Raw genomic sequence first — 26,713 nt, 5'->3', positions numbered from 1 at the left:
TAGTCAGAACTAGTCAGGAAGACTAAAAGACTAAAGTCTTACATTTAGTTCCTCAACTTACCATATTGTTGAATAGTAATTGTGAAACATGAAAATGCTTTGGAAAGTCAGACAAGATATGTATGCCTTTTGAAGTTTGAACAATTGCTTTGTAAATACGATTGAATTAGTTGGCCCAGTTAATCTGACACGTGGTATAATTAAAATAATAATAGCTAACACATAGCTCTTTATTACGTACCAGGTACAGTATCAAGCACTTTATAGAGGACTAAAATACAGCAAAATAGGCTAACTTCGCTAAACTCAAACACCTAGTAAAGAATCAAACTCAGAGTCTCTATTCTTAATCACTATACTGTAACACTTCTCAAGACTTCACATAAGGAAGAATAGTTGTTGAAGACACTTCTAGTCAGAGGCATAGACTGATTAGAGTTAACTTTGGATGACTGAATTGAGATTAGAGTCGGTTATAGGAACAGGGCTTGTTCTGAGCATATAGTTGGAATTGGAGGGAAGTGAGAATGCTAGAGGGCTTGAATCCAGAACTGGAAGATAATCGTGTTAACTGGGATGGCAAGACTGTTGTGAGGCCAGATTTATAGATGGCCTTGGAAGGTTTCATGCCTGAGAGCAGGTTAGATGCAAACACATCATCCCTACCCGAGAACTAGGAATATTTATAAGAGAAGCAAGGCATTACCTCTCCTTTTTTGAATATAAAAGAATTTGAGAGACCCCTGGAGGTCCAGCCATTAAACTCCACATTTCCACTATAGGGGGTGTGGGTTCTATCCCTAGTCAGGGAACTAGATCCCACATGAAGTTTTAACTTTATTATTTACTGAAAAGTTAACACGTTTGTATAGGGCTTAACTGCTTTGAAGATGATTTCACAACTTCAGTGAACTTCAGAACACTTTGTAAAAGTAGGGATTATTATCCACATTCTATAAATGAGTGTTCGGATTGTACCTTGACCCTAAGTGGGAAGCTGCTATAAATTGGGAAGCCATACCAGGGCTTCCCTGATAGCTCAGTTGGTAAAGAATCCGCCTGCAATGCAGGAGACCCTGGTTCAATTCCTGGGTTGGAAAGATCCACTGGAGAAGGGACAGGCTACCCACTCTAGTATTCTTCGGTTTCCCTTGTGGCTCAGCTGGTAAAGAATCCACCTGCAATGAGCGAAACCTGAGTTTGATCCCTGGGTTGGGAAGATCCTCTGGAGAAGGAAAAGGCTACCCACTCCAGTATTCTGGCCTGGAGAATTCCATGGACTGTATATGTATAGTCCATGGGGTCGCAAAGAGTTGGACACAACAGAGCTTTCACAATCCTAAAAATAATCATGAGTGTAGTTGGTGGTAGTATGCTTATTTTAAAGGAAGTTCTTCAGACTTTAGATCCAATATGCCTGCAGGAAGATACTTTCACTTCAATGAAATATTTATCAAGTGCCTACTTGATGAAAGGCATTGTGGCAGAGAAGCTAGAGACACAAAGATGAACAAGATCTGGTTTCTACTTTCAAAGAGCTCAGACACCAGTAAGGAAAGGGGGGCGGGGGGGATGATACAATGTGATAGCGACGGTTCTAAATTGTTCTTGGCAAGGTGAGAGAAAATTTGAAAGTGGAGCTGGACCATTAAAGATGAGTAGAGCTTTGCCAGGAAAACAGGAATAGGAAGGTATTATATTTAGGAGAGATAGGAGTATATGAAAGATATCAGTTCTGGTTGATATGAAATAACTTGAGACAAACATCTAGAAATGGTGGATAAACTTGAGGTGGTTTTTGTTTTTCTTCCCTTTAATGCACAGCTGAGCTTCTAAGAAAGGGACACAAGAGATGCAAAGCAGTTGAAAACTAGAGCAGAAGGCAAAACCTTTGATGCAGTTACTGAAGGAATAAAGACTGGGGTTTTAATGCTGACAAGAGACAAGGCTGTGGCCCCATGCAGGAAGCTGAACTGAGACCTCGAGTTAAAGCAACAGCAAAAGGAGGGAACTATGAAAAATCCACGCAGTTGGCAAAAGGAGAAAGCAAAGATGTTTGAATGCTTGGGCTTGGGAGGTCAGGATGCTCTTGCAAATATCCTCAAATTCTGGGCCCATACTTCATATGAATTTGAGAACCTAAATGCATACTTCCTATGTGGTCTGGGAAACATCACAACCCCCAAACCCCATCCCCAGGTAAGAACTTGCAGGAAAATTGATCTCAGATTAATTATCTCTGGGCCTGTTTTGGGAAGACCTGTACATGAGGATGCAGACAATGTTGGGGTTCTTACTAATACACTACCACCAACACCCCCCACCAAATAGAAAAGTTCCAAAAGATTATCTCAAGCCTGCAGCACATATAACCTAACAAAATACAAGTATCCAGAATGTATATAATTAAAGAAATGACAAGGACAACCCAATAGGAAGAAAAGGAGATAGGGGAGGGAACAAAGGATATGAATAGGTAATTCCTAAAGAGTGAATATGCCAATGGATAATCAATAAAAAGGTGATCAACCTTACTAGAAATCAATGATATGTAAAATAAATAGAATCCACTTTACACCAACAGAATGAGGAAATGTTGCCAGTGTGAGTAACATTGACATAACTTTTGGAAAAGCAACTTAGTAACTAGTAAAGCTAAGTATCTTTTATAGAAACTAGAACAAGGAAACTAATTGCACTGCTGTTTATAAGTGGGGGAAAAGTGGGAAAAGATCAGTGATCTTTCCACTAGAGAAATGGAATAAATTAATCTACTCATGTAATTGGAATATTATACAACAACTAAAATGAAGAGCTAAGTTTTCCTGTTAATATGGATGTGTAGTCCAAACCAGTAGGACATATATATATTTATGTATGAATTTTCAAAAATGTTATAGGGAATTGTTTCATGTGGTTTTGGAGTCTGAGAACTCTCAGGACCTATAGTCAGCAAGCTAGAGATCCAAGAAGGCTATAGTTGATGGTATAGTTCCAATTTGAGTCCAAAAGCCTGAAAACTAGGAAAGCCAGTAGTGAAAGCTGCAGTCCAAGTCCATAGGCAGGGGATGACAAATGTTCCAGCTCAAAGACAGTCAAGTAGAAAGACTGCCCTCTTACTCTACCTTTTAAAAAAGTTTAAGGAATTTCCCTGGTGATCCAGTGGCCAAGACTGCACTCTTAATGCAGGGGACCTGGGTTTGATCCCTGGTCAGGGAACTAGATCCCACATGTCACAACTAAAGATTGAAGATCCCACATGCTGTAACTAAGACCTGGTCAGTCAAATAAATATTTTTTTAATTAAAAAGATTAAAGTATTATTGATTTATAATAGTTTGACATATATATTTTTTAAAAGATTCCACATATAAGTGATAACAGAGTATTTGTCTTATTTCACTAAGCATAATACCCTCTTAAGTCTATCTGTGCTGTTGCAAATGGCAAATTTTCATTCTTCTCTTTGGCTGAGTAATCCATTTTGTGTGTGTTTGTGTGTATAATACATCTTCTTTATCTATTCATCTGTTGATGGACACATTGATTGCTTCCATATCTTGCCTATTATAAATAATGCTGCTATGAGCATTGGGGTGCATATTATCTTTTCAAATTAGTGTTTTCATTTTCCTCAGGTTTATACCGAAGAGTGGAATCACTGGATGATATGGTAGTTCCATTTTTAGTTTATTGAGGAGCCTCCAGTACTGTTTTCCATAATAGCTGCACCAGTTTACATTCCCACCAACAGTGTACTGGGGTTCCCTTTTCGCCACATCCTTGCCAACATTTATTTGTGGTCTTTTGACAGTAGCCATTCTGATAGGTGTGAGGTGGTATCTCATTGTAGTTTTGATTTGCATTTCCCTGATGATTAGCAGTGTTGAGCCTTTTGGGCATATGTGTATCTTCTTTGGAAAAATGTCTATTTAGGTCTTCTGTCCATCGGGTTGGTTTTTTATGTTGAGTTGTATGAGCTGTTGTTGTTCAGTTGGTAAGCTGTGTCTGACTCTTTGTGACCCCATGGACTGTAGCCTGCCAAGCTCTCCTGTCCATGGGATTCTCCAGGCAAGAATACTGGAGTGAATTGCCATTTCCTTCTGCAGTGGGTCTTCCCGGACTGGGGACCAAACCTGTGTCTCCTGCACTGGCAGGCAGATTCTTGACCACTGAGCCACCAGGGAAGCCTTTTATGAGCTTACTTTACCTTTTCTATTTAGGCTGTCAATGGATTGGATAAGACCCAACCACACTGGGGAGAGCAATTGCTTTATTCAGTCTACAGACTCAATGTCATCCAGAAACACCCTCTCAGATGCACCAGGAATACTCTAACCAACTGGCTGGGTCTTCTGTGGCCAACTCAACACATAAAATTAATCTTTGCAAAGGATAAATATCAGAAGCATAATGTTGAGTGAAAAAGGCAAGCTGGGGGGAAAAAAAAAATATATATATATATATATATATGTCCCATCTGATGCAAAGTAACATTACTTGTTTAACCCAAAAATATATTTAGGGTATTTCTGTAATAAACATTCAGAAATATATAAGAATGGACACTGCTTATCTTTATGGAGGAAGAGTATGGATTTCATATGAAATTTTATTTTTGGTGGTCTTCAATAAGTTTGGAATAATTCATAATTTAAAAAAGCTTTTCCAATGTAAAAACAAGTATGTGGCATTTTCAGGGAACTCTAATCTGTTGGAGTTGGACCAAAGTAGCAAGAGATGAGAATAAGAAGGTGGCTTGGGGCCAGATTGTGAAGAACCCTGACTATCAGGCTAGAGTTAAATTTTAGCTGGTAGATCATGGGAGGCCCAAAGTTTTAAGCAGCAAGAAGTTTTCTAAAACAAGTCGCAGAGAGGCTGTGTGTATGTGTGTATAATACTACACACATAAGTCCTATCCTAAGTCCTATCCCAGGACTTAGGACCTGACCTTAAAAGGCTTTTTTAAGGAAATGGCTTTTTTAAAAGGGGGCCTATGAATTGGCATAGGTCTGTACCTAGTAAGGTTATCTGTACCACCTTCACCTCAGCCATCAGCATACAATTCTATTTTTCCTTTTAGCTCAGTAAGGTCTCTTGTAGGGCAGGCCTCAATCAGGAAGAGTTTAGCCACAAGCCCTAAGCCTATAAGAGCAGATTTGGAATCTGCCTTCACTCAACTGGCTTCTGTGAAAGATGTTTAGGAAACAATATGAAACTTTCTAGCAGTAACATGACTTTCTTTGCTAGTAATAATTTATTATAAGGAATTGTGGCTCGCACAGGTATGGATATATTCCTTGTGGCTCCTAGTAGTCTGGCTGTTCTCTCCACACAGTAGGGTTCCCAGGACAAGCTGTAGCCCTGCTCCCAAAGCTGATCCTGACTAACACAGAGTGGGGAGAGCTATGGGGTCCCAAGCTCTGCCCATTGTCCTCCTTTCCTGAGGCTTTGGCCTCTGAATAGTTGAAAAGACCAGAGAAAAGATAATTCAATCAACATATATTTCTTTATATACATGTAAACACACTGAAAATGGTAATAAGAACATATCAAACTGTTAACACAGGTAATTTATGAGTAGGGAAATAGGATGGGGTGTTGTGGGGTAGGGGGCAGAAGGACAATTATTTGTCTATATTTGAAAATATTTTACACTGAGGATATATTCATGTTTTGAGTCCTGACCTTAAGAAACTTAAAAACTAGTAGATATGATACAAATGAACACTTTTTTTTTCCCTTAAACAAAAACCAAAAAACCTGTTGAAGCAAGTGTGGCAATATGTTCCAGTTAAAACTGAGGAAATAAGTATATAAGTGTTATTTCTAAGTTCCCTCAGCTTTCATATGTTTATAACTCAAAAAATATTTTTATTATAGAAATCAGATATGCTCATTGTAAAAAATGCAACTAATTAAGTACCTGACCTCTCCATTCACCCTAATCATTATTAACAGTTTGGTATATAGTCTTCTGGGACCACTTATCAGATAACCAAATGTATACAAATGTGTTTCTTTTAAAACAAAAATGAGAGATCATACCATACATATTCTCCTGGTTTTGACTGATAACATTCCATTTTATGAGTATACCATTATTTGTTAACTAATTCCTGAGCTTATTTAAGTTTCTTTACTATTAACATAATACTGCAGATAATACCTTTGAATGAATATATCTTACAGTTGTGTGGCTACAGTCCTAGCACAGAAATAACTAGGTAAGAGGATATAGACACTTTAAATTTTTGATAGGAAAAGAGTATACAAACTTGTATTGCCATTAACAAAAGATTTCCTTGTATTATTTAAATATTAAAAGTGCTGTGAAAGGGTTGGTTGCTTGGGAGTGCAAAAGAGTTTTTTTTTTCTTTCCAAAAGAGGTCTTAAATATCATGATAGAGAATTTGACCTTGACCTAGTAGCCAGTGGTTTTCATCTCTATTTTTAAAGCCCATTACCTTTTTTTTTTCCCTTGCAAAGGCATTTAAGGGCATGTTTCCTGACATGACCTTGGGCTGTATCCTACAGTTTTGTATGAAATATTGTTTTATTGCTTTTAAAGAAGGTAAAAATCTTCAGTTTTTTCCTCTTTGATTTGAAGGTTTCCCAGGAATATTTCATTTCCAAGTAGTTGAGGTCATCATTTATTTATAATTTTATTGGATGTGATCAGAGAATACGATCTGTAAAATTCCTACTTTTAAATTTGTTTTAAAAAATTTTGAGTAGTTAAATAATCACTGTTTATAAGTATTCTATAGATACAGAAAATCATCTATTCGGTATTTATTATGTATACACCTACTTGTGTGTCAGGTGTGTTGTTTGTATTATTCATTTCTTCTGTTTTTATTCCTCTAGTGCTGTTCAGTTCTGAACAAAGTATAATACAGGCTCTCACTATAATTGTATTTTTATCCTGTTCTCCCTGTATTCCTAAGAATTTTTCCTTTAGTTTCTTAGTTTCAAATTTATGATAACTACCCTTCTTTATATAATTTATGTCTTTTTATATTACCAAATGATCTATTTATTCCATTTAGTGTTTTTCAACTTTTCTTAATATTACCACTATTGCTTAACCTTGGTTTGCATTTGTCTGATACGTCTTACCCATCTATTTTCAACTTCTCTGTACTAGTATGTATATTGGAAACTATATATATTTTGGATTTGCCTTTTTCGCTCAAATCTATTAGATTTTGTCTATAAATGAGAGAATTCAGTCCATTGATACTTAGTGTAATAACCAATGAACTTAATTATATTCCTTCATCTTAATTTGACAGCACATAAGTCTATTTTTTTTATTCTTTTTCATTAAATACATACACTTCATGCTCAGTAAATACCAAACAATTGCTTGAATTTAGGTTTTGACAAGCTGTATTTGAAAAGACAGTAGGTACTCCAAGTGAAAATGAGGTAGGAGAGTTCTGAACCTAGGCAGGAAATAAGACTGGACAGATATATATTGAAATACTATATATTGCTACTCTATTAGAATTCTCCAGAGAAACAAAACTAATACATTAGAGAGAGAATAAGAGTGAGAGTAAGATTTATTTCAAGGAACTGGCTAATACAGTTGTAGGGACTGGTAAGTCTGAAATCTGTAGAGCAGGCCAGCAGGCTGAAAATGCAGGTGAGAGTTGATGTTACATTCTAAGATCCACAGGCTGGAAACTCAAGTAGGGTTTATATCCTACAGACTTGATGCAGAATTCCTTCTTTAAGAACTCTGTCCTTGCTCCTAGGGCTTCAGCTGATTGGGTGAGGTAAGATCCACAGGCTGGAAACTCAGGTAAGGTTTATATCTTACAGACTTGATGCAGAATTCCTTCTTTAGGAACTCTGTCCTTGCTCTTAGGGACTCAGCTGATTGGGTGAGGCCCATCCAGATTATGGAGGACAATGTGTTTTACTCCAAGTCAGCTGATGTGTTCATTACATCTAAAAAATACCTTCATGGCAACATCCAGGTTGATGTTTGACAAAACAACTAGGCACCCCAGCCTAGCCAAGTTGAAACGAGTTGAACCATTATTGCAGTACCATAGCAAATATCAACCAAATATGAATGGATTATTTCTGAACCATCTACTTTGTATAACAAATATTTGTAACACTCACTTTACTATCCTTAAATGCAATTAACATTTAACTTTTTAAAAATCAGAATTTTTTAAAATCTGAATAATATCCTATGGTAATATAAAGGATACTTTTTAAAAAGAATTTATAATAAAATTATTTCCATACATAAATATTGGGCATAGTTATACCAGCACTCAGATGCTTGCACTTTTGTACATTCACCGTGAATACAAGGGCTACAAATGGAGACTGGTACTACTGTGTTTTGTCAGAGAGCCAAATGCCGGGAACAGGCTCTGCCATCAGTGAAATGCTTTTTTTAAGTGGTGAACAAAAGTTCTAAATAAAACAAATACTGTACAATCTCCCCTTCATTTATACAGTAGTTGCATCCTAGAGAATTCAGAGTATACCAAAAACTGTACCAAAAATACTTTGTGTGAGGTTATATGCTCGGCTAATTATAAATTGTTTTTTCACTTAAATATCTATGGGGACATTTGATAGCTGTGTAGGACTTGGGACAGTTTCTTGTGCAAGACTATCCCACGCACTGTAAGAAGTATAGTATCCTTGGCCTCCACCTACCAAATGCCAGAGATGCTTTCCAATCATTGCGACAGTCAAAACACTTTCACCTTTGTCGTGTGTGTGTGGGGGGGGAGTGGGGGCGGGTGGCACTTCTGCTGAGAACCTCTGTAGTAAATAATAGGAAGCTATCAAAAGTATTTTTCTCTCAACTTTTTGAGAAACTGGAATAAAAAAACATGTTCTTGGCACAGAGCCTCTAAGACCTTTGGGAATCTGCAGAGTGATGTGTCTTTATCTGCTAATGAGATTACTTGTGGTGAGCCCCTCGATCATTTCAGGATGGAAGCTGGTTGCCAGAGAAGACAGACAAGACAGATTAGAAGGCTGGAACTTTCAGCCCTACTCTTTTGATCTCCTGGGAGGGGAGAGCTGCTAGAGTTTAATCATTAGATGACTAATGATTCAATCATGCTTATATAACGGAACCTCCATTAAAACTCTTTAACAGTGGGGTTCAGAGAGCTCCTGGATTGAACACACTGAGGTGCTGATAGGGTGCTGTGCCCTAGGCATCTCTTCCATTTGGCTGTTCCTGAGTGGTATCTTTTATAATAAACTGGTAATAATAGTTTCTCTGAGTTCAGTTATATAAGCCATCTTAGCAAACTGTCAAGCCTGAGCAGGAGTCATGGGAATGGATCTATAGCTGTCAGGCAAAAGTGGGTAATCTGGAGACCCACTACTTGGGAATGATATCTCAAGTTGGGGGTAGTTTTCTGGGATTGAGGCCCTTAACCTGTGGTGTCTGTATTAACTCCAGGTAACTTAGTGGCAGAATTGAACTAAGGACATAGTGTCTGGTGAGTTGGAACATTGATTGGTGTGGGAAAAACGTATCTGGTGTTCAAAGTTTTGTGAATAGAGGAAACAGTTTCCATATAAGGCCTCCTTCAGCCTCTACCCTGTTCCACAGGACCTCATCCCCAATATAATGACTACTACTGTACTTGCAATCCATTTTTTATACTTTTACAACCACATTTGTATCCATAACAGAGACTATGGGTTTCCCCGTGGGTTTGTGATATATCCTCTCATATTCAATTTCTCATATATATATACACATATATATATGAGTTTATTTTTCTATGCCATTGGTCTATTTGTCTGCTCCTGTACTAATACCACAACACTTAATTACTGTTAGCTTTCTATAGTGTCTTGGTATCTGGTAGCCCCAACCCATCTTCTTTGTTTCTTTTCAAAATTGTCTTAGCTATCCGTACTTTTAAAGATTTTTTTTTTCCAGAGAAAAACTGGTGTCTTCTATATATATTTGGCCCAGCATGGAGGGGGGGGGGGTGAAGGGTCAGAGAAACCTTTTTGTAAAAAGGATACAGTAAGATGGAGAGGAGGTTCCATTTAAAGAGAAAGCATGAACAAGCATGGAGACAAGAAACAGCGTGCAACCACACAAGGGGGTTGATGTTGCTAGAACACAAAGGGTGAGGTAGGAACGTAAAGGTGGGTCAAATCTGAAGGACTTGAGGATGCACCATACTAAGGAGTTTGGACTTGACCATAGAGGTGAGGGATTCTTTAGCTCACTTGGCTGCGCTGGGTCTCAGTTGTGGCATGCAAGATCTTCAATCTCCATTGCAGTATGTGGGATCTTTAGTTGCAGCATAAGGGATCTAGTTCCCTGACCAGGGATTGAACCTGGGCCCCCTGCATTGGGAGCATGGAGTCTTAGCCACTGGACCACCAGGGAAGTCCCTAGGTCAGCGATTCTTAACCAGATGTCTATGGTTGAGCTTCAGAGGGGATCTGAAGCAGGAGAATGCCATGATCTCCCTTTGTTGCCAATATAGATCTAATTATCAGATAACAATGAAGCAAATCTGATGAGGTCAAGATTGGAACTGTGAACTAAAAGTCTTCTGCAAAAGTGTAAGCAAGAAATGACAAGGGTAGAACTGACCAAATGGATGTTTAAATGGTAAAAATTAGTAAGACAATTACTTGGTTGGCAGTAGGATACAGGGGATAATGTAATAAGACCCCTATATTCCTGACGTAGATGATAGTGAAAATAAGGGGGAAAAAACACGAGTAGGTCCTGGAGATACAAAGAAATGCTTAGTTGTGGACATGTCACGTAAGAGAGGACTATAGATTTGAGTGGATATGGCAAGCAACTGGTTGTATGTGAAGCTCAAAAGGTCAACCTGGAAAATCCAGGTGTGGAGGTCAGCAGCAGGTGTAAATAGCTGACACTTACTGTCATGTACCAGAGTATTAATATGAATTCTCTCAATCAAACCAGTCTTTTAAATTAGGAACTACTACTTAAGCAAGCTTATCTACTGAGGAGGAGGAAGAGGGTGAATTAGGTAACTAATGGGACAAGGTCGGGCTGAGGGTAAGGCTGGAGGTGTGGGCGCTATTAAGAGGATTGGCTGGGCACAGGCTGAACAGGGAAGCCGATTTGGCCAAAAAGGAACAGATGGGAAGAAAAGAGGAGGAAACCAAAGAGTTAAAGTCTTCAAGTTTTAAAACAGTGAAAATGAGAATATAAGAAAGCTCCACAGAAAGGACTGTTTGGAAATGGCACTGGGGAGCTGAGAGAACTGTGATCCTACTGCACAGGCAAGTGAGAAGGCGGTGGAGTCCTGCATTAGCATGCCAAGAGAGGATGAGAGGAAGGGGGCTGAAGATATAGGAAAGCTGAGTTTTTACATCCTGGAACAGGGCTTTAAGGTGAAAGGTTTAGGAATAGGGAGACAAAGGTCAGAGCAGTGTGTACATGAGAGCAAAAGAGAGGACAGGTGTCCACAGAAGTTATTTGGGCAATTACCAAGAATGACGTGAACAAGCCAGCCTCAAAGCTCAAAATGAAATGGTCTCTCTTCATAGTTGGGTTTTACCTCAAATGCTGTTCTTTCATATCCTCTTTGCAAGAAGAGAAATCAACCCTGATGCTTATACCCACTGTCCCTAAGGAGATAGACTGCATTACTACAGGCTGCCCAAAGCTCTTCACATGTTAAGAACTATCCCTCTTCTACTTCATGCAATTTTGATACAGCTACTAAACAAGAGCCTCTGCCTCCTTTGACACGTGTGGCCATGCTGACCAGAGAACCCCATTACTTGGACATAGTAAGTGGTCCAGAAATGGCCCCTGACCAAAAAAGAGCTTTGTCTTTACAGAGTCTTCTCAGGGGATTTATACACATGCAGGGGCAGTCTTTTCATTGAGGTTATGAGAGGAGATTACTACTCCAAGAACTACTTAATAGGCAGAGCCCAAGATATGGAACTCTAGTCTGTGACTAGAAAATGGGTAGTCAAGGCCCCACCTCTGTGGTCTACACCCTATTCAAGTAAACAAAAGCACCAAGACACAGATATGGCAAAGTATTTTATGTCTATAGGTGTGCCTCACCCTCCCATTCCTGTTTTGATTCGATAGCCTCTCCAAACTGGCTGTACCAGAGAAAACATGGGCATTTTCCAGAGTTCGAAAGCCAGTTAAGGCCCTGGTCCTCTTGACTCAGAAATGATTGCAGATGCATTCTTTCCACAGCATGCCTCAGGCCTCTCTGCTCAAGGAAAAAAGCCCCCAGTTCTATAGGGCTCCTGAGGTCTTCTGTTCTTCTGCAGCCTGGCGCTGGGAGCTGCGCCGCTGGAAATAGTGGTAGGCTCGGACACTGCAGAGGTAGCCCCCGTACACAGTGAGGAGCATCATGGAGGTGGAGAAGGTCTTGTAGCCAATGTCAGCTAGTTGCTTGGCAGTTGGCATGTTGTCCCCTATAAAGACAGACTGGATTTAGACCCAAGGATAAGGCCTCATCTGCCCAGCCCCCTCCCCTGCTTATCTGGCTGCACTCTATTCTGAATAGCTCCTACTCATATGCAGAGTTTGGTAGCTCAGCTGGTAAAGAATCCACCTGCAATGCAGGAGACCCCAGTTCAATTCCTGGGTTGGGAAGATCCCCTGGAGAAGGGATAGGCTACTCACTCCAGTTTTCTTGGGCTTCCCTGGTGGCTCAGCTGGTAAAGAATCTGCCCGCAATGCTGGAGACCTGGGTTCGAGACTTGGGTTCAATCCCTGGGTTGGGAAGATCCCATGGAGGAAGGCATGACAATCCACTCCAGTATCCTTGCCTGCAGAATCCCCATGGACAGAGGAGCCTGACGGATTACAGTCCATGGGGTCACAAAGAGTCGGATACGACTGAGCGACTAAGCACAGCACATACTCAGTATATTGTCGGGAACTCTTAAGATTCAAAAGGGCAAATGAAGTCTGCATAGAAGGTACAGAAACACAGCTCAAACCAGGTGCATGTGAATGACACCACAGCTAACACTTGACCCTCCATGTTTATGGAATGAAGTGACTGGTATAGACCACCTAGAAATGTTCTTAATTGGTGCATTACTTTAGGCACACATCAGTTTTTCTGGCCAGTAAGGAATTAATGGAAATAGCCAGAGATTAAATGTTAGCAGTATATTATTCTCTCAAGGAGGATCAAATAGGAGCCTTCTGGGCAATATGCAATTTGTTTTCCCATAAAATCATCTTATTTATGGCTCAGGTTCCCAGGTTGGTCTTCAAGCATCTGTTTAAACCACAGTATACTTGAAACAGTGCCAATAGCATGTTTATATTGTTTCAATTAGACATAACCTTCTACAGCATTAATTCTAAGTTTCAAACATAAAACCAAGGACCTATCCCAAGGGCTAAAAATAAACTTACTGAGGCCCCAGCAAATTGTTAACTCACATTTGCTTGAGATAAATTACTTCTAATTTAAGTGTTCCCTGGATATTCTGAGCTAGGGAACAAGAGAAAGTTTAGAGTGAGAATCTCTCATCTTGAACAAAATGTTCCTCAATCTGGGACTCTGCTGAGAGAATTAAAAATCTGACTGCAGTTAGTAAGAATAGGTTTCTTAAAAGTAAAGAATTTGAAAGGAGAGAAGTTCAGAATTAGCTGGTTGAGGGGATCTCGAGTAGGGGAAGATGTCTAATTACTTTTCAAAGTCAGTCCCATGAGTTGAACACTGCCTTTGAGCCAGTCCTTGAGGGTGGATCCCAATACTGAGCTGAGGCACAGCTTCCTTGAATCATAATTCCAAGTGGCTATGGAAAGTAACATTAAATAAGCTCAGAGGAAGAAAACCAAATGGCACAGGGGCAAGATAAGAAAGGGCTGTTTTCAGGTTATTTGAAGTTTGAAAGGCCTCCAAGCTGTGAGACAGAAACACACACACAATAAGGTAATAAGCTCCCAGCAAAGAGACTTGGCAGCCTTCAAACTCCGCCTAACTTACTCTTTCTCATCCTATCCCCCATTACCCTGGCCAGACGCTAACCACTTATAGGACCACCTCTTCTCAGAGCTGGAGGAAGAAGGCTGGAAACAGGATGGTAGATCTTGCCTAGAAGAGTGATAGAAGATCTACTGATGAAAATTTTCTAGAATCTCTTCTCCTGTCTGATCTAACCTGAGATTTCTATTTTCAAATTAACAAAAACTCGTTTCAGACCCTGTGCTAAAGCAGGGCGGTAGAAAAGGAGAACACAGTGCAGCGATTATTCTGGAAGTAGAGCAAGGCTTATTAACTGGACGGGCTAGGGCAAAATTGATGTATCTGCAAGTGAACAACTGAAGAAACTTTATGGAGTGGGATACTGTTAATAGATAAGAGAAGAAACAGGTGTGTCTATATGTGTGTATGGGTATGGTGCTGGTGGCAGGAAGCGTCAGCCAAGATCATGAATTGGACATGTTCAAGTTAAGATGCTTAATGCAAAATTCACGTGATGATGTCTGTCAGGCACATGGATATGCAAATATGGAACAAATCCTGGGAAAGAGGCTAGGCTACAGATACATATGGAAATATCAAGTGACACCAAATTAAGAGGATAAAACCAAAGAGAGTGAAGTCTAGGGAACACCAGTTTGAAGAAAGAAAACAATTAGGGAAGGAAAACAGGAAATTCCAGAAACGTGGAATGCTCTTTCATTTAACCACGACGATGGTTGAAATCACTGCTCTCACTGCTCGATCAAGTCACTGCCACTAACAGAGGTATGCTTTATCTTTTGGGTGTACTGGGCCAGAATGAAAAAGGCCCGTGAACCCCAACATGTCTATGCATTTTTCTAGGATAGAGAGAACAGATGATTAGAAGGATCATAAACCCCTTTCACCCCAAACATAAGAACCGATATTGTGATTTGCTGGTTAAGGGAATGGTAATGACAGTAGCAGCTTGTGAAGGTAACACAAGGTCAAGTAAATTATAGTTTTGTTTTGCTTACTGATAAGGAGATTTGAATGTTTTCAGAGAAGAAGTTCAATTCAGTCACTCAGTCTGGTCCTAAGCTTTGCAACCCTACAGACTGCAGCACGCCAGCCTTCCCTGTCCATCACCAACTCCCAGAGAAGAAAAGAAGAAACTGGTGGCTAAACTGAGTGAGGTGGGTGGGATGGAATAAGGTCTAGGATGGTCCAGAGAAAGAGGAAATTAGAAGTTCAAGTAGAAGGATTAACCCTGAAAATGAAAATTTTTGAGGTTAGCAGGAGAACCTTCTCATCTATGGGGCATCAGCTTTCTCAATAAAGCTCAAGGGTCTGTTACAGGGTAAGACTGGTTTCAGAAAAAAAAAAAACCATAATGAAAAATGACACAGGGGTGTAATCTATAAAAACCTTTTCAAATTGTGGCTCTTTTTTCTTTTTCTGACCCCCTGAACTTGGGAAAACCTCAAAGCTCAGATCTCTCTCCTCTGGAAAACTCATTTCCTCAAATGGGTCCATCCACGTCAGCCTAGATTTACTCACTTATCTACCTTTCACTCGGGCTACGTATGAAGGCTGCAGAGAAGGTGGCTTCTGTCCCAAAGGAGTTTATGGTTTGATGGGGATAAGCTGTGCATCCCAAATTCTGTTAGACAAAGTAGAAGACAGCGGTGACCAGAAGAGGCATTTTGAGACTTCAGACACAAAGTGAGGGCTGAAGAAAAGTTAGCAGAAAGGTGGAGACGGGCGGGCAACAGTCGTTAGAAGGATTGGGAGTATTTACGTCAGTGAAGAGGGAGGGGGAGACCATCCCAGGAATTGAAAGCAACAAAGGAGTGGAGCCAATTAATCGATAAACAGGAACGGGTGCCCCGGAAAGCTGCATTTCAGGGCACAGCGGACTACAAGATGAGAAAGGGTCAGAGTTACTAGAGTCAGAGCGTGGAGGACAAAACGCGCGGTGGAGTCAAGGCCTGACAGAAACCTACGGCCGCGAGGAGGATGCTGGGCTGGAAGCAACGCACGATACGCGGGAAACCTCAAGGCCACCGAAGACTGGGCATGCGAGGCTGCGGTAAGCAAAGGCCGGCCCCAGCGAGCGCGCCTCAGTACACCAGCGACCCGGGCTCCGGCCTGATACAGGGCGTACCTGGATGCTGCCGCTCCCTCCCGTCCGACCGAGGCCTCCAGCCTGCGCGACCTCCGACCGTAGCCGGAAGCGGCACCCGGGACCAGACGAATAAGGATAGTGACCCAGGAACAACACTGAACGCTGAGGCGCTATTGGTGCCGAACACCGCCCTTTCTCCCTCCCCCTCGCCCCGCTTACCCTCTAGAATTCGGCTCCCGACGAGGGTAGAGCAGGGCGCGTCGGACGCAGCAAAATCCCGCACACGAAGGCGGGAGCCCGCGCCGGTCGCAGCTCTGATTGGTTGCCGCCTTTGAACTTCCGACTTCCGGGTCAGGCGCCTTTACTACGCATCCTCAGACTAGTCTTCCTCTCGGAGAGGCCCGTTGATTTCTGGGGGTTGTAGTCATTCTTCTCTAAGACAGGGTCTTTGGCGACCCAAGTTCTGGAACCAGAACTTTTAGGATGCTCAGTCACCAGAGAAAAGGCGATCTTTCTCTCCGACTTTGAGGAAACCAGCCAATCCTCAGCCTGTGGCGCAGTGATGTCTCCGGTAGCTAGGTAGGTTCTCTCGGAGTCAGCCCTCTGGAGGGGACTGTGCGCCCCCTACAGATTGGAGCTGCCCTCTTCCCCGCCGCCGGCCCTTAAGCCCAGCTCAGGTGGGAATCCGACCCGCACCGCGAGGCCTGGGCCGCCCAGGACTGCAGCAGGTGTGGCCATAGGCACGGAGTGGGCGCAAGGGTCGCATTTCCGTAATGTTTCTGTCCCATGTGTGACCTCCCCGCTTGCAGGCGGCGTGATATAGCCCCAAAGAAGCGCCCGGAAAGGATTGGGGGGATGCCACTTGGGGAAAGCGGGACTGCGTGGGCACCCCAGCAAGGGGCCGGGAGTGGCCGGGACAGTCGAGGAAAGATTTCTTTTTTCCTTTTTCCTGTGGCATGAGTGAAAACATACGCATGTTGTGATGCACCACTGCACATGCACCGCCACGTGCAGTTAAGCGTCCTTGTCCAACTTGTTTCTGGAAAAACCAAATTGGTTTTTGGATAGGCAAAAAAATTTTTTGATAGGCAAGGAGGCCTGATTCAGAAGCCTCAGATTCAGTTAATGGTGGAGTGAACAAAAATAAGCAAAGGTTTCTGACTCTCCAAGAGGGTCGCAGCTGCAGCCTAGGGAAGGGAGCTGTCATTTTGTCCTGACTTTGACCTCCTGGAGAGGCAGTTTCTGGATGCAGTCAGCGCCCGACCTGGGCCCAGCTTCACTGCCTGATCCAGGAAGCTCTGCCCTTCATTGGTGAGGCTGACTCCTCTTCTCAAGCACCCGCCTGGTTCGTCCAGAAGTAAGGGAAGATTAACTTCATGCTGGCCAGAGCCACAGTGTGCCAGGCACGGCCACACAGGAAGCTGAGACCCTCTGCTGTAGTGACAGGAGCCCTCGGGCTCTATTTATAGCCGGGGCTCAAGCTGCTGACCTGGGACATTCCCCTGCTGCCATTCCAGCCTGGAGCAAGGCCACGGCAAAGCACAGACCTCTCCCTTCTCCTCTCACCCCAGGGGGTACTGTGGTTTGACTGTTTTTCCTCCTCCATGAGTTTCCCAGCTCCTGAGGTGCTGTAGAAGTCAATACCGCATGAGAAGGCCTTCAGGTGACAAAGGAGAGCTGACCTTGGAGTGTCAGGACCAAGATGGGGTCCTCCCTTATCCACTCTCTGGCCCCTGGGCCTCCGGGTACAGCTGCTGGTTAGCTGCCCTGGCTGCTCTAGGGGTAGCTGAGAATTGGGTATAAGGTTTAGGAGGAGGTAAGGATCCAAGATGTCTTGGGGAGACAGCAGCAGGAGGGACCCAACTGACACCTCCCCCCACTAGAGCTCCCAAGGAGGGAGGCAGAGCAGTTACAAAGGTCACAGGGAGCAGGGTGATCTGAGTTTGCTATGAAAAGGTGTAGCTCTGTCAGCAGATTAAGTTCCTGCTCCCCAAAGAGGGTACTGGCAGGGAGGGTGAGAGAGGCTTGGAAAGGTCACGCATGGTGGGGAGGAGCTGGCAAAGAACTAGGAACCGGGAAGTCCCGAGGGAGAATGACAAGCCCCATGGCCAGAGATGCCAGCGTGGCAGCAACTCTGGTGCCAGGGCAGCCTGGGGGAGGGGGAGAGGGGAGATGACCAGAGGTTTCTGAGGACGCAGATGTTGCTAGGAGAAGCTAGAAGGCGGTTGTTGGAGATCTTTGTATTTTGTGAACAAATACTGAGAGATCCATTGATGCCCTGTGGGGCCTGGCAGAGGTCAGAGCAAAGGGGTCCCTGGGGCCCACACCAGTTCAAAAGACCAGACCCCTCCCTGCAGCCCTTGCCTCACCCCTCTTGTAGCTGAGGCATGGGGACAAGAATTCTGGTCTGTGTGAGGCAGCACGAAGCCCTTGCCTTTCCTCCCTTTCCCTCCCCTCCTCCCCCCACAGGCCCAAAGCCGGCCACTCTGGGGCTGATTCTGCCCCTCTCACAGGACAGGGAGAAAGCTCCCCGTTTGGAGAGGGACTAGGCAACTCCATTTCTGGTGAGATGTGATGGCCGAGAGGTGGTGGGCTGCTTCAGGATCTCCAGGCAGGAACCTGGGCCCTCAGCCTCCTGTCACTCAGTGAAAAGCTGAGAAGACGCTGCTCTGTGGGGAGTCCCGGAGATCCTGGGGGCCAGGCAACCCAAGCTTCTGCCTGTCTCCATTGGGATAAAGAGGCTGCCTGGCCTGGGCCTCAGGCCTGCTCACACATGTTCTGGATGATTCTGCAGGCAGTGGATGAACTCCCCCACTGGCAGGTTCTCGTAGCATACCTTGTACACAGCTGTGAACAGAGGGAACCTAGAATGGGGAAGGACAGAGCCAGCTTGGCCTCCAGACAAGCCCCCAGTCCTCCAGCCCGTAACCCTCTACTCCCTGCTCTCCCGCCTTCAAGCTCAAGCAGACCCTGGTTCTCAATTTCCAACTGCTAAGAATTTGAATTTCCTAGCCCTGGGTTTAGGGCTAGGACTGGGTTTTAGGGTCAGGTTCTTATTGCACTTCTCTCTATCATATTGAACTTGCCTGCGTGATTTCCTAGCATCAACTTTCTGTTCCAACTGGGCAAGCCACTTAACCCCTCTGAGCCTCACTATCATCAGCTGTAAAAGGGAGACAGTATAACAAAGTAGTGAAGAAGTGATTATGAGTTATGTGAAGGTGCTCAGTAAATGCCAATTTCCTTCTTCCCAGGCTGCTCCTTTTACAAGAAGCTTTACCTGACCAGTCGTGAGCTGATCTTCTGAGCTTGCTTCGAACTCTCTTGCTCTATGATTCTTTCTCAAATCAACAGAGCTCTGCTCTAATCACTGTCTTTGTGCTCCCTGAAAAGAAGACTGTCCTTGTCTTCACACCTCACCGCCCAGGACAGTATTCAGGGACAGAAGGGGTGGCCTCAAAGAAGTGGCTTAGACTGAGGGTGACGGACAGAGAGGCCGGACAGTCACAGAAGCTTATTCCTGTCCACCCACACAGCAGAGGACAGCGGGAGGCCATGTGACGCGTCCTAGCAATGTGGTATAAAGAGCACTAGACTGGAAAGAATTCAAAGACAATGCACTAGCTGGGGACAGTGGGCCCACCAGACCCTCTCCAGGCTCTTGGCTCTGTCTGTAAACATAAGACAACCTTTCCCTCTCTGCCCACTTCAAGGTGGGCAGTGAGGAGGGTTCAGGAAGATGATGAATGGGGAGAGCACTTCTGGCCGCGGTTCCCTCATGAGTGGGGCTGGGGCAGACACTTACTTATCCACCATGCCTTTGTGCTGGAGGATACTGTGCAGCTCCCGGGCTGTCTGGGGCCCCTGCAGCTTCTGTCCATTCAGCATCTCTTTCTCCAACTGCTCAATGGACTGTGAAGAAAATAGGACAGGCAGATGGAAATGGGAGAGGGGAGTTGTCAGTGTGAGATGGAGAGACGGGGGCTCCAGCAGGAGGTGGGTCTTAAGAGGAAAGAAATGGGAATGTTCACAACAATCTTAATGTTTGTACTCAAGAGATGCCACAAGCCAGGTTCCTCTGCCTTAACACCTACAGGGCCCAACCTCCCTGCTCCATTCTCCCCAGGGCCCACCTTTCCTGTGCGGGCGAAGGCCTCGGCCACCTTTCGGTTCCGCCCTCCATAGCAGGTAGTGATGAGGTCAGCAACACCGCAGCTCTCCAAGAAGGTGGCAGAGGACACGGAGCCGCTGCAGAAGAGCTTGGCGAAGGCGATCATCTCCATGAGTCCCAATCGGATCACAGCCGCCTTGGTGTTGTCGCCAAAGCCCAGGCCGTCACAGAAGCCAGCCCCCACAGCCACTATATTCTTTGAAGAGTGGAGTCATGGGTGAGAAAGGATCCCTCCCGCAGGCCCCACTTGGGACCCTCAGCACCTGCCTCATGCTTCTTCCACCAGCCATGACATGCCCACTTCCTTCATAATGAAGGAAGATGTGTGGGCTCCTCAACTCCTTCCATTCTTGGTTTCCCCACTGGCTGCACTCCCTTCTTTTGGCTGCACTCCCTTCTTTTAGCCTGGACTTGTGCTTCCTGGCTCCCCAGCCCTGCGCTATACTCCATCCTTGAGGACTTTCCCTGAAAACTAGTCTACCTGGCCCCCCCAACCATGGCTGTTTTATGTCCCTGATAGCCATCCATAGCTCTGTCCAGGAGCCAGAGTTCTGGTCATCAGTCTGTCTGGGTGTCCTGGACATCTCATCTCCCCTTACCCTGGGTGCTCCACCAGGGCATCTCCTCTTCCCCGCCAGACCAGCCCTTTGAGCCAGGGATAGGGTGTCCAACAAGGGGCTACAGAGGAAAGGAAGAAGGGAGCCCAGAGTCTGAAGGTAAGCACCTGCAGGCCTGAGTGATCCTGGCTCTGCCTCTGCAGTGCTCCCCATGTGTACTGTACTCAGGGAGGATGGGGGGTGAGCACCTGGAGTCCCAGCAACATTGTGCAGCTAAGCTAGGCCTTCTTTCAGGACCTGCTCCCCACCCACACTGCCTCGTGCCCCTCTCACCTTTAAGGCCCCACAGATCTCTACTGTGTCCACCTCCTGCACCACCGTGACGCGGAAATTGGGTGTCTGCATCAACTCTTTCAGGAGCTGTCCGTGGGCCAGGTTCTTGCTACCTAAATTGGGGAGGGGGTAAGGCTTTAAGAAGGGGCTCTTGATTCTTCTTCCCACACCTGCCCGAATCAGGACCTCCAACTGTTTCTGTAGGGGCATCCAACCCCTCTCATCTCTAATGCCGGGGTCTTCTTCCTTCCCCTGCCTTATGGGGAGAAGAGGGCCAGGTGGGCGGGGAATAGAGCACGGGGAGCGGGTATAACTGGAGTTGCACCATGTATGTGGGTGGGTGGGGTCTCACCGATGGTTGTCTCACAGAACTTCTCCTCAGCCACCTCGTTGGCAATGTTGGCCCCCATCAGCACGCTCATGGGGATGCCAAGGTGCTCCCCAATCACTTCAGAGATGAGCTTCAGCCCCTTGGGGCCCTCGTCTACCCCCTGGGCACAGGATGGAGCTCAGGACAGGTGCCTTTTACCCCAGCTGAGGGCTTCCCCCAGAAATCCTGCCCCTTCCAAATTCAGTGTTCGTCAAGTGTCCCTCCCCAAAGGTCCTCCCCTAGTCCAGCGCAGCCAGAGCTTGCTGTGAGGAGAGCGGATAGCCTGTGAAAATGAAACCATCCGAAAATTCTCCCACAACCTACTTCTCCAAGGTAATGTATCCCTCCACACCCCTGAACACCCCACCCCTGAGTACTCCAAACCAGCTTCCATCCCAGCCACTGCTCCAAACCAGCTGCCCTTCTCAGGTCCTCAAACCCAGCTCCTCAATCCAGCCTGCTTCTCATATCCCCTTAGCATCCCTCATACATCTAAATTCCCTAAGACATCTGCCTCCAAACTGACACCTTATCTACTCCCCAACCAACTTCCTCTTCCCAATGACCCCGGCATATGTTTCTCAAGCCTCCCCAAAGCCAACTCTTCTCCTCTCTTCAGAAAATTCCTGGCCTACTTGTGCGGTTTTCTGTGTGTCTCACTTCACCAACCCTGAGCCCCACAGCAGGTAGCTGTACCCCCTTCCACAGGACGGTGTCTCTGGCACCTTAATAAGAGACACGCCAATGGTGTTGGCCTTCAGGTGGCCCTTGAGCTGATCACAGATCTTGCCGATGAACTGATGGGGCACCACGAAGATCAGGATGTCGGCATCCGCTGCAGCCTGGACCACATCAGGGACAGCCACCTGTGGGGGTGACCAGTGCTCATGGGCCTGACAGACTTCTTCTAGCCCCTGTGGAGCCCCATTATGGAGATCTAGGAGCTAGAGTGAGGCTGGTGGGGAAGAAGGAAGGTTGGGGTTGAATCTGGAAGGGCTGAACCTGGAGGAGCAAGACACTCTATTCTCTCCCCCTCGCCATCATTTCTTCTATGCTTCAGCTGTCCTGGACTCTTGGGAACTCCTGGAAACCTCCTCCCAGCTGTCTCCTAGCCCTTGGCTGTGGGACAGTGAAGTCTGGGCTTGGCAGGAGGAAGATGACAAGTAAGATTTCATCACCCTGCTCCTTAGGGCCCCCAGCTGGGAATGGAGAGCCCCAGTCTTCCTGCTCTCTTCCCTGCTCGCCCTTTCTAGGTGGGGAGTAAGCCACATGGATTTGACCAAAGACCTTAAGTCCAAGGAGCAGTCTCCATGTCTGCTAATCATTCAGTGAATGAGTAACAGGATTAGAGCCCGAGGCAGGCACTACCTGAACCCCAAGTCTGGGAGCCAGAGAACCTGCCTTTGGTTGTCATGGAGACCAACTTCCTCATCTTCTCCCCCTCCCTTTCCTCCTGGGAGCCCATGGGGCAAGGTGGAGATGCAGGGGTATGCATTCAGGTTGTCCTCAACCCCAGGAAGTGCTCTGGGAGCTGTGCACGAGGATACCCTGTGCCTGGAGGAGCCCTCCTGAGATGCTCCTCAGGTCCAGTGGTGCTTGAAATGGCCCCCTCACTTCCCTCTCCCTCTCCCCCGCGTGTTGGGGCTCACCACATTGGGGGGCAGCTTGTGCCCTGGCAGGTATTTGACATTCTCGTGCTCTGTGTTGATGATCTCTGTCAGCTTTCTGCCCCCGATGTCTTCCTCAAACACCCACATGGTCACCCGTGGGTCAAAGTGTGCCAGCTGGGCTGCATTGCCACCCACAATCTTGGCGATGGCTGAGCCCCTGGCGGGAGGGGGGAGTGCAGAAAGTGGAGGAGTGAGGGAGGAACAGTAGCAGGGGAGGGGACAGTGCTCCACCTCAGGATATCACAGTATCCACTGGACTATTTACTTGCCACCTCCCTTGTCACCCCCTCTCCTATGACACTGTGTCTCTAATGAGCAGGCAACAGAAAGGAGACTCAGTCTCCCTGACACTGCTGCTGGAGAAGGGGGCCAGCTTTCTGATCTCCCAACACTGCGCCCCACCTCCACCCATGCAGTTTTTCAGGCAGGGAGCACTCTGGAGGCTCCCTTCCTGTGGGGAACAGGTGCCATGCCGAGAGGCAAGGGCCAGGAGGGGTCAGGGCACCCTCTGTCCTAGTGGGGTAGGCAAGAGACAGCAGCGGGAGCCGGAGCACTTCCTGCTCACCAAGCCTCCGTCCCTGACTTCCGCAGACTTGAGGGAGCCCCCCTGCCCCCCAACACACTCCTTGACAGAGCTGCTTACCAGTTGCCAGAGCCTACAATGCAGACTTTCTTGCCGGTCATGGTGCTGCTTCTCTGCCTGAGCCGCCAGCTGGGTGCCACTCTCCCCAGCTCCCCTGCTGGCTGGGAGCATATAACTCCAACACACGTGGGTGCAGCCAAGCCCCACCCTCCAGGGGAGGGGAGGCGGGCACCGAGGGAGACAGAGTCTGGCAGGGCCAGGGAAAGGGGGGAAAAGGGGAGAGAGACAGGTGGGGAACAGGAATGGGGCACAGACTAGGCCCGCTTTTCCTCTTAGGTTTGCCAGCTGACAGTGCTGGCAAGCTTCTTCCCTTGGCTCCAGCCCAGGTCCTCACCCCCCTCCCTCCCTGCAATGGGCTCATCTTGAGGTCTGCCAAGAGCAAGCCCAGATAAGGAACAAGTGACCAGTCGCCTGTGCTCCCTTCTGTCCCCTAGCCCTGGAATAAACTGTATTCAGTCCCAGCAGCAGATACAGGCATGCTTACTTTTCCAACGTAGGAATTGCCCCATGTGATCTCCCAGGACCCCCAAAACTGCGCTGCAGGTTTAACCTCTGGCAGTGATGGGTCACGTGTCACAGGTCCCACTCTAGCTCCACTGCAGGGCTGTGCGTGAGTGAGATGGGTGGGTGTAAGCCCTTTTATGTAAGGTAGGACCCCATAGAAGGGGAGGGGAGGGGCTGCTTTGGGGGCAGCTGGAGGATAAGACCCCACTAGCCTGAGAAACAGAACCCACCACTGGGCCTCTCCTCACCTGAATGCCTTCCAGAAAGGAGGGTAGGAAGTGTTAAAGTTGGACGCAAAGTTGTCCACAAGTCTTTTGCAGACTCTGGGCTTGAGGACAGAAGGCAGGCAGCCCAAGTGTTCACTATCCTTGAGAGGCACTGAGCTTCCTTCACTTCTCTCTTGGGTTTCCTAGCTGCTAACACGACAGGGGCTCCTTCAGTTTAGTGGCTAGTTTGCAGAAGCCAGAAAGGGAAGGGAGGCAGGACGTGGGGCAGCTGTGACCTCTGTGAGCCTTGTGGTCTCAGATGCTGTAACTGAGACTCAGTGGGGTGTGTGCTTTTGGGAGGAGGGAGAATGGAAGACACATTGAGTAGCTCAAGGCTCTATGTTGCCCACAGCAATGTTTAAGCAGGGAGCTTCGGTTTCTAGGCTGATGTGGAGAGCGGGGCAAAGGCCCCTAACGCTCCAGCTGTCTGTGCACCTTGGCCTGGAAGGCAGACATCACTGTGTGCTCACGTGCTGACCTCCTGGCTTGGCCAACTGCTGAGTGGGTGTTTTCGTCCCCCTGGGCTCTTGCTGGCTGCAAACTGTGGTAAGCACTGGGCCAGAGGGGAGTCTGTGTGTAACCACTGAATCAGGGTCAGTGCCCCTGAGATCAAGACTGGGGAGAAATGGTTTTCTAAGTTCTAGGGACTGCCCTGGAAAAGCCCACCATACTCTGCTCCCATGGCCAGGGAGTTCCCTTACAGGGACATAAATGAAATCAGTAGCTGATTGTTTCTCTTAGGAACAAAATTAAGCCTACTACAGAGCCAGCTTCCTGCAGATTACTGTTATTGCACTGGCATTGAGAAAAAGGCACCAGTGCCAGGCTGCCAGCTGGGAGCTCCGATTATGGGTGATGAAGAGAAAGAATGCTTCTGTCCCTGGCACATAGGATGAGAACCCCAAAGAATGGATGTTTATGCATAAAATAACCTCCTGTCTTTGCCTAAATGCTTCCATCTCTCATTTTGTCCCTACCATCATTTTTAGTAGTATGGAGACAAAGAATTTGTTAATTTATATAGGAATGAAATGTGTAGAGATTCAGAATTGGCTTGTCACAGGAACTTATCTGTTACACAAGAGTTCTTTTCCCAAGAGCAAACTGTAGATTATTTGCTTGAAATTAATAATGGTTCATCAGCCATTCATTACACATGTAATTAGCCTGGGTGAAAACAGATGCCATTTCAATGTCCTTGACATCAATTTTTTCCACTCCAAGTTATCACCCACACACACTTCTCTCTGCTTTCCCTATGCACGTCTGATAAACCCCCACATTCCAGACTGGGAACTGTGGTTGTTATCCTTGTTGGATTTGATTGCACATAGGCAATACTTGAGTATTCACAACCACGGAGGCAAAGGTTAACTTTTTAGTTACAGTTTTGAAATGTGGTTGCCTTCGTCCAGTGTCCTAAATCCCCTTCTTGGGTAGAACCAAGCTAGATAATGGCACAGAGGAGGAAAGGAAAGAGCCACCCAGTGGGCATCAAGCCTATTATGACGGCAACAAAGGCAGAATTTCCTGCTTCTGCTACTGGGAACCAATCCTGAGAGTGTTAACTCTGCCTGTGAGGGGTTGGCCATCTACAGTACAAGGATGATAGCAGAGCACATCCACACCAGTCTTTTTTTTTTTTTTTCATATGGAACGCTTCACGAATTTGCGTGTCATCCTTGCGCAGGGGCCATGCTAATCTCTGTATCGTTCCAATTTTTTAGTATATGTGCTGCCGAAGCGAGCACCACGCCAGTCTTAAGAACTAAAGTCTTACTCATGGTTGAGAAAGGGGAACCTTAAAGAGTGACAGGCACAGAGAAGACAAATGTCTCCAGCCCTGGCCCGTGTGCAGATGGGAGCCCTGAGAACTCTAGAGACTCAGGTTCATCGAGTGTAAGGGATCACAGGTGCTCAAGGACAGTGCATTTGAGCCAGTGGGTGCCCTGGGGAGCGCAGAAGGGCAAGGGAAAGGATGGCAGTGCCACTGTCTTGTCGGAACCTTCCTTAACAGGAACTGAGGATAGGACTCAGATGCAGTGATGAAGCCTGCTAATCTCAGCCAGCATCTGCCCTTCTTGGACCACTGGGGCTGACAGAACAAGCTCTTAAGGTAAAACTT

At 46.0% G+C, this 26,713-nt stretch overlaps 3 protein-coding genes, 1 long non-coding RNA gene and 2 other non-coding genes across 13 annotated transcripts in view; 1 reads left to right on the top strand and 5 right to left on the bottom strand.

Annotated features, from left to right (window-relative positions):
* LOC122427692 (tubulin alpha-1C chain) overlaps positions 1–26,713 on the bottom strand; it is a 1,128,437-nt gene that overhangs the window by 354,176 nt on the left and 747,548 nt on the right. The window lies entirely within an intron of this gene.
* Positions 10,336–10,408, bottom strand: TRNAW-CCA. The gene has a single exon. It is a non-coding gene; the product is annotated as a tRNA-Trp (tRNA).
* Positions 12,049–16,438, bottom strand: LOC122427710 (cytochrome c oxidase assembly protein COX14). 7 transcript variants are annotated; one of them, XM_043447387.1, is made up of 4 exons: positions 16,114–16,251; positions 15,515–15,609; positions 13,687–13,794; positions 12,049–12,450 (listed from the first exon to the last, which is right to left on the bottom strand). In XM_043447387.1, exons 3-4 carry the CDS (start codon positions 13,703–13,705, stop codon positions 12,269–12,271), a joined length of 201 nt encoding a protein of 66 aa, XP_043303322.1. In that variant the 5' UTR covers positions 13,706–13,794; positions 15,515–15,609; positions 16,114–16,251; the 3' UTR covers positions 12,049–12,268. The 7 variants fall into 7 exon arrangements, with proteins under 7 accessions (XP_043303322.1, XP_043303328.1, XP_043303325.1 ...); XM_043447393.1 differs by lacking the exon at positions 15,515–15,609 and having other exon boundaries at positions 16,114–16,276; XM_043447390.1 differs by lacking the exon at positions 13,687–13,794 and having other exon boundaries at positions 15,507–15,609.
* On the top strand, positions 16,639–26,620 carry LOC122427712. Of its 2 annotated transcripts, none has more exons than XR_006265517.1 (3): positions 16,639–16,653; positions 19,329–25,134; positions 26,606–26,620. It is a non-coding gene; the product is annotated as an uncharacterized LOC122427712 (long non-coding RNA). The 2 variants fall into 2 exon arrangements; XR_006265516.1 differs by lacking the exon at positions 26,606–26,620 and adding an exon at positions 25,330–25,538.
* Positions 18,299–23,946, bottom strand: GPD1 (glycerol-3-phosphate dehydrogenase 1). Its single transcript, XM_043447372.1, has 8 exons — positions 23,819–23,946; positions 23,155–23,332; positions 22,231–22,371; positions 21,488–21,626; positions 21,136–21,248; positions 20,208–20,441; positions 19,880–19,986; positions 18,299–18,938 (listed from the first exon to the last, which is right to left on the bottom strand). The coding sequence occupies exons 1-8, from the start codon at positions 23,857–23,859 to the stop codon at positions 18,842–18,844; spliced, it is 1,050 nt and encodes a 349-aa protein (XP_043303307.1). The 5' UTR covers positions 23,860–23,946; the 3' UTR covers positions 18,299–18,841.
* Positions 26,234–26,339, bottom strand: LOC122427931. The gene has a single exon (XR_006265621.1). It is a non-coding gene; the product is annotated as a U6 spliceosomal RNA (small nuclear RNA).

Source organism: Cervus canadensis, chromosome 25 (assembly GCF_019320065.1).
Source record: "Cervus canadensis isolate Bull #8, Minnesota chromosome 25, ASM1932006v1, whole genome shotgun sequence".
In the NCBI taxonomy this organism is placed as follows: Eukaryota; Metazoa; Chordata; class Mammalia; order Artiodactyla; family Cervidae; genus Cervus; species Cervus canadensis.
The sequence above is the reverse complement of the archived record's forward strand: the minus strand, read 5'-3'. Positions and strand labels throughout refer to the sequence as shown.